This window comes from Dreissena polymorpha, chromosome 3, assembly GCF_020536995.1.
Source record: "Dreissena polymorpha isolate Duluth1 chromosome 3, UMN_Dpol_1.0, whole genome shotgun sequence".
NCBI classification, from domain to species: Eukaryota; Metazoa; Mollusca; class Bivalvia; order Myida; family Dreissenidae; genus Dreissena; species Dreissena polymorpha.
Genome location: NC_068357.1, coordinates 137,174,518 through 137,187,937, shown reverse-complemented (window position 1 = coordinate 137,187,937; position 13,420 = coordinate 137,174,518). Strand labels below are relative to the sequence as shown.

The following is a 13,420-nucleotide window of genomic DNA, read 5'->3' as shown; positions in this document are numbered from 1 at the left end:
ACCCCCGCTTTGTCGATAGTGGTAAACAACTGCGTACCGGTAAAGTTCAATCTAGCTGAAACCTGTTTAAGCGGGAAATGTCCTCCCTGAATAGCTTGTGCGGACTGCACACGCTAATCAGGGACGACAGTTTACGCACATGCATTACCACCTGACTGCGCGCGGCTGATATGGTTTATTATTAAGAACTTGTTCAGAAAAAACAACCCTCCCCGACCAGATTGAGGTTAAATGAGTTATTTTTATCCTTGACAAGTTTTAGTGATGCGTTGACGCATGGCCTGTACCGGTAAATGAAAATAAACAATGATATGCGAATATTACCGCGTTTTCTTGTCTACCTTCGTCATCATGGAAAGCGAGTACCGGAAGTATAGTGGTCAAATGTTCGCAGCACTAGTTAACTTAGCATTTCACGTAACAGCTGGTGTAGTCACGTAAAGATGGCGACGTCCATGCCGAGACAGGTGTTTTTCGCCCATCAGCAAGAAAGTAATTAGCGTACTCACGGAGTGTATATTGACAGGAGATGAATCGAATATTTGACCCTTACTGTAGTAAATTCAATCTTATGCAAAAACTATTCATCCGATTTTATTGGTTTATACGTTATCTTGTTGCTTAGTAATTCCTCTTTCAAAAAAATATAACTTTTAGTATATTCCCGTTGTTATTAATAGATTTATAGCGAGTTAAACACAAGAAATACACATTTTATGTTTTACCACCGCGCGTTTTAACGTGTTGTGGCTATCGATCTTTTACGATTAGCGTACAGCGAAGTGCCGAGATTATACATTTTGATGTACCCACTCACGTCTTTTGTTAAATTATAGTTTCATTTCTCGGCCGATTTTGACAAATTATATATCATTAGAAAGCTTACGTTACGTGGTAAACAGATATATCAATATACATTAAGTTTTTCTTCTGATTTCGACAGCCCGGCGAGTTATAACTTAAACTTTTGCAAATATCATACCGTTTTGGAGTTTTAGAATCTAGATTTACGGTTGACATGTTCGTACTTAATACCAATTTGTAGCGTTTATATTTGGAGTTCAGTTTTAAAAATTACATCTTGCTTAGGAGAATAGAATTCTGTATACGATAGAAAAAAAAATTGTTTAAAAACGAAAGTAATTAAGGAATGAAGGCGGGAAAATGTAGCGCGCGTTCCTAACGCACTGAACTGATGCTACGGTCTTGGCGATAATGCTTTTGTTTAGAAACCGGCCATTTAATTTCTTTTGCCATCTTTTTATATTTTTTTAAGGAATATATTGTAGTATTTTGTTCACGAAAGATATCAATAAAGCTTATTATAAATGAATCTTAATAAATTAACGATTTCAGCTCTTGTTTATAACACAGAAAGGGTGTAAAATTTATGATGAAACAGCGTATATAGCGGACCCTCTCGATATTATTCGGCTTTGCATGCATACTTGAAATAAAATGGGTGTCAAAAACATTCATCGTTTGCTGTTTATTATCAACAAGGTAATTATGTATAATTATTTGAAATGTTATTTACCTTAAATTATCAATTTATTAAAGATTCTTGAAAATCACGGTCCGTGTTACGCGGGTCATTTCGTATTTTGACATGTCCGACTATTGAAAATCAGATTTTTTTCACCGGGACGATGACGGCTTGGATTTAGACAGGCAGACAGATAGTTTATTCAGACTTAAACAACAGTACATCGTCTTCAACTCAAATATATAAATTATTTTAAGACGAATTGTTAGGTGATTACACATATAGCAGTGATGATTCTGAGAATGTTGCCATGTTTTTTATCCGTGTAATCTAGAGTCCATGGTTTGAGCATTTTTATCGCGGTGTTCAATAAAAGATATCTCAATAATCTTGTTTATTGATAGATCTGTGGTTTTATTGCCCCTGTGTTCAGCACAAGCCAATTATCTCGTTATGATCAGATACTGTGCTGACCAATACTAAATAACACTATGGTGTCATACGCCACAGCAGGGACCTATACTTGTATATTGGTCCCTAACCACAGGTGGCAATGTCTGGTCAGTTTACACTTTTTATGATACCTCCATGTCTTCTCGTGGTATTAGTGGTCATTTCTTGGAGTAATGTAACGCCAAATACTCAATTTTGCGTTTATAAGATATGTAGCGTATTGAAAACATTTATAGTCATCTGCCCATACAGATTGCCATAAACTAAATACTGTATAGATGTCAGCCAGCTAAATCACAATAATTATAAGTGCTTCATACCTATACATGTACATTTTAAACATTTAAAAAATCTAATACTTATCATTTAACGTATTTAGCGGGTACCGGTAAAAAAACTCCGTCATTTCGTAGTCCGTTAAAGAGTGTATGGTAGTGTACGGAACAACATAATTAAAAACAGCATTCTCATTTGACCACAACGGGGTTAAATAATCTTTCCGAAAAATACAAATAATACAGAGTTTTAATTTAGAATTCTATATATTTATAACTCTGTTAACTTATAGATATTTCAATATACATGCATAGACAGTTGACCGTGATTTTCAAGAATTTTTAAATAATTTTAATTAATTGATAATTTATGGTTAATAACCTTTCATATAATTTTACATAATTACCGTTTTGATAATAAACAACAAACGATGAATGTTTTGACACCCATTATATTTGAAGTATGCAAAGCCGAAAAATATCAAGAGGGTCCGCTATACATTTGTATACGCTGTTTCATCATAAAATTAACACCCTTTCCGTGTTATAATCAAGAGATAAAATCGTAAATTTATTAAGCTTCATTAATACTTAGCTTTATGGATATGTCTCTAGAACAAAATATTTCAATATATTTCATAAAAAATATAATAATCATGGCAAAGGAAATTCAATGGCCGGTATCTAAACAAAAGCATAATCGCCAAGACCGTAGCATCAGTTCAGTGCGTTAGGAACGCGCGCTACATTTTCCCGCCTTCATTCCTTAATTACTTTCGTTTTTAAACAATTTTTTTTCTATCGTATACAGAATTCTATTCTCCTAAGCAAGATGTTATTTTTAAAACTGAACTCCAAATATAAACGCTACAATTATGTATAAAGTACGAACATGTCAACCGTAAATCTAGATTCTAAAACTCCAAAACGGTATGTTATTTGCAAAAGTTAAAGTTATAACTCGCCGGGCTGCCGAAATCAGAAGAAAAACTTAATATATATTTATATATCTGAAAACTACGTTACGTAAGCTTTGTAATGATATATAATTTGTCAAAATCGGCCTAGAAATGAAACTATAATTTAACAAAATACGTGAGTGGGTACATCAAATTTATAACCTCGGCGCTTCGATAGAAGATCGATAGTTACGACACGGTCACGTGACTTAGACACAACAAGATATTTGGCGTAACGGTCCCGTTTCATATCCGTGTAATCTAGAGTCCGTGGCGTACTTAATGTTTATATATGCTTTTTATTTTATGCTTTCCGGTGGTTTATAGAGAAATATCAGTGAAATAAAAGTGGTATTTCACTGTTTCAAACAGTGAAACATAACAGTGAAAAATATCGTTATTTTTCACTGTTTCAGTTAGATACTGGAACTACTTCCCCAATAACCCCATGGTGAGCCTCAATTGCAATTTTCATTCAAGGGAGACTAGTCTACTTGAACCTGAAACACACATTTACCTCCCTTAAACATAATTATTTCGTCTGCTGCTTAACTCTTTAACAACAATGGATGAATTGGAAAACAATGAAATAAATCTTCTTTTCTCAAATATCTTTGACTTTGATGACTTTTTTAATGAAATGAATGAACAAGATGATGACAGCGCTTCAAAATCACAAGAAATAACATCAGCAGCACCAACAGCAGGAGCAGCAACATCAGCCCCACATCCACTGGTAACAGCATCAACACAGGAAGAAAAAGAACAAAACCCAACATCAACACCAACATGGAATTTCAGATCTGTAAGTGTGGATAGCTTTCTGCTTGAAAACGAAAATTTAAATACAAAAAAGAAAACCGACAATGACATCAGACTTTTCAAAACTTTCCTAAAAAGTCACAAAAATGAGGCAAGAAATATTGAAAATATACCTCCTCATGAATTGAACCCTCTGGTCTGCGAGTTTTTGTTGGGTGTGACTAAAAAAGATGGATCAGAGTATGAACCCACATCTTTGAGGGCATTTTTAAGCTCAATCGACAGGCATTTAAGGCACATGAACTACAAGCACTCTTTGATAAATGACCCTGAATTTGCCAAAGTGAGGGAAGTATTAAAAAGTAAACAAAAAGCTCTGAAAAAAGAAGGTTATGGAAATAAACCGCATCAAGCCCAGGCATTAACAAATGAACATATTGAAGCTATGTACGCAGCTAAAACTCTGGGAGAAGCCCAAGAGCTCTATTACACTCACTGTGGCTTATATGTACAACCCATTTTGGGATGAGAACCGGCAAGGAAATTCACACCCTATGCTGGGGTGATGTCAGCCTTGGAATCGATTTTGAAACTGGTGAAGAATTCATCACCTTCGACACTGAGCGTCAGACAAAAACCCGTACTGGTGAAAATCCTAGGGATATAAGGTGATTTTCCTACTTTAATATATTTGTACACAAATCTGAATTGATAATTTTTTATTTATATAAAAACTGGTACTGTTTATAAAATATTTAAATGGAATTTTTCTTTAGTAAAAATAATACAAACATGGAGGATATGTGTTGGTTAAGGTAGAATATCGATTTTATTTCACGATTGATCATAGAAATTATTATTTTTACGAGTGGCGAAGCCACAATTGAAAATATATATTTTCTATTATCACAAGTGAATTTATAGACCTTTTTTTACAATATAATTCTTATTTGTATTATTAATATACAGTAGACTTCACTTTTGTTGGAATAGTATTTAATTTAAACAAAACATTTAATGCAACACACATTTTAACTATTCATAGGAAAGTCTAGTTCTGGCTTCCATAACTTTAAATGTCGCTTTTTATGATTTTTTACTGGCGCGACTTTCTGTCAATACTATATAAACTGTACGCTGAAGTTTCTTTAGCTAAGGAAAGTCAAGCCACGGGCATATGCAGTTCCCGAACAACCTGACAGAGATCCGGTGCATCTCTACAAGCTATATGCCGACAAACGCCCTGTTGACATGATGACAGAAGACAGCCCCTTCTTCTTAACTCCTGGCAACAAGACACAGCAATGCTGGTTCAGGAAGTCTGCCATGGGAATAAACAAGCTATACAGCATAATGACCGAGATGAAAACAGATGCTGGTATTCAAGAGCCAAGAATCACCCCATACAGGTCAAAACCCCATATTATATACACTACTTTCATAACAAGACTAAAATATATAATAAAAATCACTTACCTCCCATTTATTAAGTAGGTGTTGTTTGTCCAATTTACATGCTACAACACTCAAAATTTTAATTCATAAAATCTCCTGTACTCGACTAGTACTATTCCTCTACTTTCCGGTTCCATTACATCCAGTACTTGACAGACCACCATGTATTTATTGAAGTGTTTCAAGAGCACACAAAACAATTACAACTTATATCTTATGTAATATGTCATGTGTACCGTTGAATATCGATTTTATTTTTACCATAGAAATAAACTTTTTTCAGTGCAAGAAAGCACTTGATTCAGAAGCTGAATGACGAGAATGTTCCTGCTCATCAAATAATACAGATTTCAGGGCACAGAAATATTAACAGCTTAAATAATTACAGCAGTTTGAACAAGGAACAGTCAAAAAATATTTCAAAAATACTTTCTCATTCAAACCAGTCAGTTGAAAAGCACAACCGCACAGCCACTGCCACTGCGTCAGCCACACCTGCATCAAGTGATTTTCCGATGGCCCGAGGATTTTTTGTCAACTCACATTTCCAGGGCAATGTAACATTTAATTTTCACAACTCTGAATCTTACATGGGCCTTTCCCAGACACAGAACGTAGTCAATCACCAGAGGCAATCTCCATCCCGTACACCGGCGGTAACCGCAGATTCCCCTGTACAGCGACACTACAAGCGAATCCGTCTTATTGCAGAGAGTGACAGTGATTGGTATCGAAACCATTTAGCACAAAAACACTGTTGAAATATGTTTGCGTTCCTAGTTTAATCCAGTTATGTGTTATTAATCCAGCAAGTCGTAAAAGTGTTGTTCAACATGGCGAGCACTTTCGTAACTTTGAGATCAGTTGAATACACAAATTACTACGCCAGTATATGCAACACTATTAATTTCATAATAATTTAAATTAAACTATTGTTTGTAATAATATTGAATGTATAAAGTATGAAAAAGATATATGTTGAATAAAACATTGATTTTAATAGTAATACACTTTTTACAGATGTGAACTATTTTCTTGTGTAGTAAGTTCTTTGTGCGTTCTAAAAATTGAGGCACCCCACGGGGAAACTTAATGAGGCAAATTCGGAAAATTAACAAAACTACAAAAATAAGCATAAAATAAAAAAAAAATTTGTTGGTTTCGGTAGCATATCGAATTTAATTCACGAGTGATCATAGAAAAAAATATTTTCACTCGTGGCTACGCCACTCGTGAAAATATAAATTTCTATGATCACTCGTGAATTAAATTCGATATGCTACCGAAACCAACAAATATCCTCTATTTATTTTATGCTTTCCGGTGGTTTATAGAGAAATATCAGTGAAATAAAAGTGGTATTTCACTGTTTCAAACAGTGAAACATAACAGTGAAAAATATCGTTATTTTTCACTGTTTCAGTTAGATACTGGAACTACTTCCCCAATAACCCCATGGTGAGCCTCAATTGCAATTTTCATTCAAGGGAGACTAGTCTACTTGAACCTGAAACACACATTTACCTCCCTTAAACATAATTATTTCGTCTGCTGCTTAACTCTTTAACAACAATGGATGAATTGGAAAACAATGAAATAAATCTTCTTTTCTCAAATATCTTTGACTTTGATGACTTTTTTAATGAAATGAATGAACAAGATGATGACAGCGCTTCAAAATCACAAGAAATAACATCAGCAGCACCAACAGCAGGAGCAGCAACATCAGCCCCACATCCACTGGTAACAGCATCAACACAGGAAGAAAAAGAACAAAACCCAACATCAACACCAACATGGAATTTCAGATCTGTAAGTGTGGATAGCTTTCTGCTTGAAAACGAAAATTTAAATACAAAAAAGAAAACCGACAATGACATCAGACTTTTCAAAACTTTCCTAAAAAGTCACAAAAATGAGGCAAGAAATATTGAAAATATACCTCCTCATGAATTGAACCCTCTGGTCTGCGAGTTTTTGTTGGGTGTGACTAAAAAAGATGGATCAGAGTATGAACCCACATCTTTGAGGGCATTTTTAAGCTCAATCGACAGGCATTTAAGGCACATGAACTACAAGCACTCTTTGATAAATGACCCTGAATTTGCCAAAGTGAGGGAAGTATTAAAAAGTAAACAAAAAGCTCTGAAAAAAGAAGGTTATGGAAATAAACCGCATCAAGCCCAGGCATTAACAAATGAACATATTGAAGCTATGTACGCAGCTAAAACTCTGGGAGAAGCCCAAGAGCTCTATTACACTCACTGTGGCTTATATGTACAACCCATTTTGGGATGAGAACCGGCAAGGAAATTCACACCCTATGCTGGGGTGATGTCAGCCTTGGAATCGATTTTGAAACTGGTGAAGAATTCATCACCTTCGACACTGAGCGTCAGACAAAAACCCGTACTGGTGAAAATCCTAGGGATATAAGGTGATTTTCCTACTTTAATATATTTGTACACAAATCTGAATTGATAATTTTTTATTTATATAAAAACTGGTACTGTTTATAAAATATTTAAATGGAATTTTTCTTTAGTAAAAATAATACAAACATGGAGGATATGTGTTGGTTAAGGTAGAATATCGATTTTATTTCACGATTGATCATAGAAATTATTATTTTTACGAGTGGCGAAGCCACAATTGAAAATATATATTTTCTATTATCACAAGTGAATTTATAGACCTTTTTTTACAATATAATTCTTATTTGTATTATTAATATACAGTAGACTTCACTTTTGTTGGAATAGTATTTAATTTAAACAAAACATTTAATGCAACACACATTTTAACTATTCATAGGAAAGTCTAGTTCTGGCTTCCATAACTTTAAATGTCGCTTTTTATGATTTTTTACTGGCGCGACTTTCTGTCAATACTATATAAACTGTACGCTGAAGTTTCTTTAGCTAAGGAAAGTCAAGCCACGGGCATATGCAGTTCCCGAACAACCTGACAGAGATCCGGTGCATCTCTACAAGCTATATGCCGACAAACGCCCTGTTGACATGATGACAGAAGACAGCCCCTTCTTCTTAACTCCTGGCAACAAGACACAGCAATGCTGGTTCAGGAAGTCTGCCATGGGAATAAACAAGCTATACAGCATAATGACCGAGATGAAAACAGATGCTGGTATTCAAGAGCCAAGAATCACCCCATACAGGTCAAAACCCCATATTATATACACTACTTTCATAACAAGACTAAAATATATAATAAAAATCACTTACCTCCCATTTATTAAGTAGGTGTTGTTTGTCCAATTTACATGCTACAACACTCAAAATTTTAATTCATAAAATCTCCTGTACTCGACTAGTACTATTCCTCTACTTTCCGGTTCCATTACATCCAGTACTTGACAGACCACCATGTATTTATTGAAGTGTTTCAAGAGCACACAAAACAATTACAACTTATATCTTATGTAATATGTCATGTGTACCGTTGAATATCGATTTTATTTTTACCATAGAAATAAACTTTTTTCAGTGCAAGAAAGCACTTGATTCAGAAGCTGAATGACGAGAATGTTCCTGCTCATCAAATAATACAGATTTCAGGGCACAGAAATATTAACAGCTTAAATAATTACAGCAGTTTGAACAAGGAACAGTCAAAAAATATTTCAAAAATACTTTCTCATTCAAACCAGTCAGTTGAAAAGCACAACCGCACAGCCACTGCCACTGCGTCAGCCACACCTGCATCAAGTGATTTTCCGATGGCCCGAGGATTTTTTGTCAACTCACATTTCCAGGGCAATGTAACATTTAATTTTCACAACTCTGAATCTTACATGGGCCTTTCCCAGACACAGAACGTAGTCAATCACCAGAGGCAATCTCCATCCCGTACACCGGCGGTAACCGCAGATTCCCCTGTACAGCGACACTACAAGCGAATCCGTCTTATTGCAGAGAGTGACAGTGATTGGTATCGAAACCATTTAGCACAAAAACACTGTTGAAATATGTTTGCGTTCCTAGTTTAATCCAGTTATGTGTTATTAATCCAGCAAGTCGTAAAAGTGTTGTTCAACATGGCGAGCACTTTCGTAACTTTGAGATCAGTTGAATACACAAATTACTACGCCAGTATATGCAACACTATTAATTTCATAATAATTTAAATTAAACTATTGTTTGTAATAATATTGAATGTATAAAGTATGAAAAAGATATATGTTGAATAAAACATTGATTTTAATAGTAATACACTTTTTACAGATGTGAACTATTTTCTTGTGTAGTAAGTTCTTTGTGCGTTCTAAAAATTGAGGCACCCCACGGGGAAACTTAATGAGGCAAATTCGGAAAATTAACAAAACTACAAAAATAAGCATAAAATAAAAAAAAAATTTGTTGGTTTCGGTAGCATATCGAATTTAATTCACGAGTGATCATAGAAAAAAATATTTTCACTCGTGGCTACGCCACTCGTGAAAATATAAATTTCTATGATCACTCGTGAATTAAATTCGATATGCTACCGAAACCAACAAATATCCTCTATTTATTTTATGCTTTCCGGTGGTTTATAGAGAAATATCAGTGAAATAAAAGTGGTATTTCACTGTTTCAAACAGTGAAACATAACAGTGAAAAATATCGTTATTTTTCACTGTTTCAGTTAGATACTGGAACTACTTCCCCAATAACCCCATGGTGAGCCTCAATTGCAATTTTCATTCAAGGGAGACTAGTCTACTTGAACCTGAAACACACATTTACCTCCCTTAAACATAATTATTTCGTCTGCTGCTTAACTCTTTAACAACAATGGATGAATTGGAAAACAATGAAATAAATCTTCTTTTCTCAAATATCTTTGACTTTGATGACTTTTTTAATGAAATGAATGAACAAGATGATGACAGCGCTTCAAAATCACAAGAAATAACATCAGCAGCACCAACAGCAGGAGCAGCAACATCAGCCCCACATCCACTGGTAACAGCATCAACACAGGAAGAAAAAGAACAAAACCCAACATCAACACCAACATGGAATTTCAGATCTGTAAGTGTGGATAGCTTTCTGCTTGAAAACGAAAATTTAAATACAAAAAAGAAAACCGACAATGACATCAGACTTTTCAAAACTTTCCTAAAAAGTCACAAAAATGAGGCAAGAAATATTGAAAATATACCTCCTCATGAATTGAACCCTCTGGTCTGCGAGTTTTTGTTGGGTGTGACTAAAAAAGATGGATCAGAGTATGAACCCACATCTTTGAGGGCATTTTTAAGCTCAATCGACAGGCATTTAAGGCACATGAACTACAAGCACTCTTTGATAAATGACCCTGAATTTGCCAAAGTGAGGGAAGTATTAAAAAGTAAACAAAAAGCTCTGAAAAAAGAAGGTTATGGAAATAAACCGCATCAAGCCCAGGCATTAACAAATGAACATATTGAAGCTATGTACGCAGCTAAAACTCTGGGAGAAGCCCAAGAGCTCTATTACACTCACTGTGGCTTATATGTACAACCCATTTTGGGATGAGAACCGGCAAGGAAATTCACACCCTATGCTGGGGTGATGTCAGCCTTGGAATCGATTTTGAAACTGGTGAAGAATTCATCACCTTCGACACTGAGCGTCAGACAAAAACCCGTACTGGTGAAAATCCTAGGGATATAAGGTGATTTTCCTACTTTAATATATTTGTACACAAATCTGAATTGATAATTTTTTATTTATATAAAAACTGGTACTGTTTATAAAATATTTAAATGGAATTTTTCTTTAGTAAAAATAATACAAACATGGAGGATATGTGTTGGTTAAGGTAGAATATCGATTTTATTTCACGATTGATCATAGAAATTATTATTTTTACGAGTGGCGAAGCCACAATTGAAAATATATATTTTCTATTATCACAAGTGAATTTATAGACCTTTTTTTACAATATAATTCTTATTTGTATTATTAATATACAGTAGACTTCACTTTTGTTGGAATAGTATTTAATTTAAACAAAACATTTAATGCAACACACATTTTAACTATTCATAGGAAAGTCTAGTTCTGGCTTCCATAACTTTAAATGTCGCTTTTTATGATTTTTTACTGGCGCGACTTTCTGTCAATACTATATAAACTGTACGCTGAAGTTTCTTTAGCTAAGGAAAGTCAAGCCACGGGCATATGCAGTTCCCGAACAACCTGACAGAGATCCGGTGCATCTCTACAAGCTATATGCCGACAAACGCCCTGTTGACATGATGACAGAAGACAGCCCCTTCTTCTTAACTCCTGGCAACAAGACACAGCAATGCTGGTTCAGGAAGTCTGCCATGGGAATAAACAAGCTATACAGCATAATGACCGAGATGAAAACAGATGCTGGTATTCAAGAGCCAAGAATCACCCCATACAGGTCAAAACCCCATATTATATACACTACTTTCATAACAAGACTAAAATATATAATAAAAATCACTTACCTCCCATTTATTAAGTAGGTGTTGTTTGTCCAATTTACATGCTACAACACTCAAAATTTTAATTCATAAAATCTCCTGTACTCGACTAGTACTATTCCTCTACTTTCCGGTTCCATTACATCCAGTACTTGACAGACCACCATGTATTTATTGAAGTGTTTCAAGAGCACACAAAACAATTACAACTTATATCTTATGTAATATGTCATGTGTACCGTTGAATATCGATTTTATTTTTACCATAGAAATAAACTTTTTTCAGTGCAAGAAAGCACTTGATTCAGAAGCTGAATGACGAGAATGTTCCTGCTCATCAAATAATACAGATTTCAGGGCACAGAAATATTAACAGCTTAAATAATTACAGCAGTTTGAACAAGGAACAGTCAAAAAATATTTCAAAAATACTTTCTCATTCAAACCAGTCAGTTGAAAAGCACAACCGCACAGCCACTGCCACTGCGTCAGCCACACCTGCATCAAGTGATTTTCCGATGGCCCGAGGATTTTTTGTCAACTCACATTTCCAGGGCAATGTAACATTTAATTTTCACAACTCTGAATCTTACATGGGCCTTTCCCAGACACAGAACGTAGTCAATCACCAGAGGCAATCTCCATCCCGTACACCGGCGGTAACCGCAGATTCCCCTGTACAGCGACACTACAAGCGAATCCGTCTTATTGCAGAGAGTGACAGTGATTGGTATCGAAACCATTTAGCACAAAAACACTGTTGAAATATGTTTGCGTTCCTAGTTTAATCCAGTTATGTGTTATTAATCCAGCAAGTCGTAAAAGTGTTGTTCAACATGGCGAGCACTTTCGTAACTTTGAGATCAGTTGAATACACAAATTACTACGCCAGTATATGCAACACTATTAATTTCATAATAATTTAAATTAAACTATTGTTTGTAATAATATTGAATGTATAAAGTATGAAAAAGATATATGTTGAATAAAACATTGATTTTAATAGTAATACACTTTTTACAGATGTGAACTATTTTCTTGTGTAGTAAGTTCTTTGTGCGTTCTAAAAATTGAGGCACCCCACGGGGAAACTTAATGAGGCAAATTCGGAAAATTAACAAAACTACAAAAATAAGCATAAAATAAAAAGAAAATTTGTTGGTTTCGGTAGCATATCGAATTTAATTCACGAGTGATCATAGAAAAAAATATTTTCACTCGTGGCTACGCCACTCGTGAAAATATAAATTTCTATGATCACTCGTGAATTAAATTCGATATGCTACCGAAACCAACAAATATCCTCTATATATTTAGACTTTACTCAATACAATAAGTTTGTGACCCGCTAAAGAATTTCGTATCGAGGATGTTGTCCGATTATGTTTTTCAATAACAATTGTTTTTATCTTTAACTTTATGAACATTGTCTTCTTCGTAACTATGTACATTTACATATAACCATATTCAAAATCCGCAACAATGATCGATGCAAATCTGTTCATAGCCCGCAGTCGTATCCCTTGCTGTAGAGATGAGTTTCATATAATTAATCATGATATAGAACAAGCATTAATGTATAGTA

General features: G+C 34.7%; 2 protein-coding genes across 4 annotated transcripts; both read left to right on the top strand.

Annotated features, from left to right (window-relative positions):
- The first annotated feature begins 3,467 nt into the window (after positions 1 to 3,467).
- Positions 3,468 to 6,396, top strand: LOC127871624 (uncharacterized). Its single transcript, XM_052414741.1, has 3 exons — positions 3,468 to 4,603; positions 5,093 to 5,344; positions 5,674 to 6,396. Exons 1-3 carry the CDS (start codon positions 4,461 to 4,463, stop codon positions 6,149 to 6,151), a joined length of 873 nt encoding a protein of 290 aa, XP_052270701.1. The 5' UTR covers positions 3,468 to 4,460; the 3' UTR covers positions 6,152 to 6,396.
- Positions 6,397 to 6,693: 297 nt separating this feature from the next.
- On the top strand, positions 6,694 to 12,844 carry LOC127871625 (uncharacterized). 3 transcript variants are annotated; one of them, XM_052414743.1, is made up of 3 exons: positions 6,694 to 7,827; positions 8,317 to 8,568; positions 8,898 to 9,620. In XM_052414743.1, exons 1-3 carry the CDS (start codon positions 7,685 to 7,687, stop codon positions 9,373 to 9,375), a joined length of 873 nt encoding a protein of 290 aa, XP_052270703.1. In that variant the 5' UTR covers positions 6,694 to 7,684; the 3' UTR covers positions 9,376 to 9,620. The 3 variants fall into 3 exon arrangements, with proteins under 3 accessions (XP_052270703.1, XP_052270704.1, XP_052270702.1); XM_052414744.1 differs by lacking the exons at positions 8,317 to 8,568; positions 8,898 to 9,620 and adding exons at positions 11,541 to 11,792; positions 12,122 to 12,844 and having other exon boundaries at positions 6,697 to 7,827; XM_052414742.1 differs by lacking the exons at positions 6,694 to 7,827; positions 8,317 to 8,568; positions 8,898 to 9,620 and adding exons at positions 9,926 to 11,051; positions 11,541 to 11,792; positions 12,122 to 12,844.
- Positions 12,845 to 13,420: the final 576 nt, after the last annotated feature.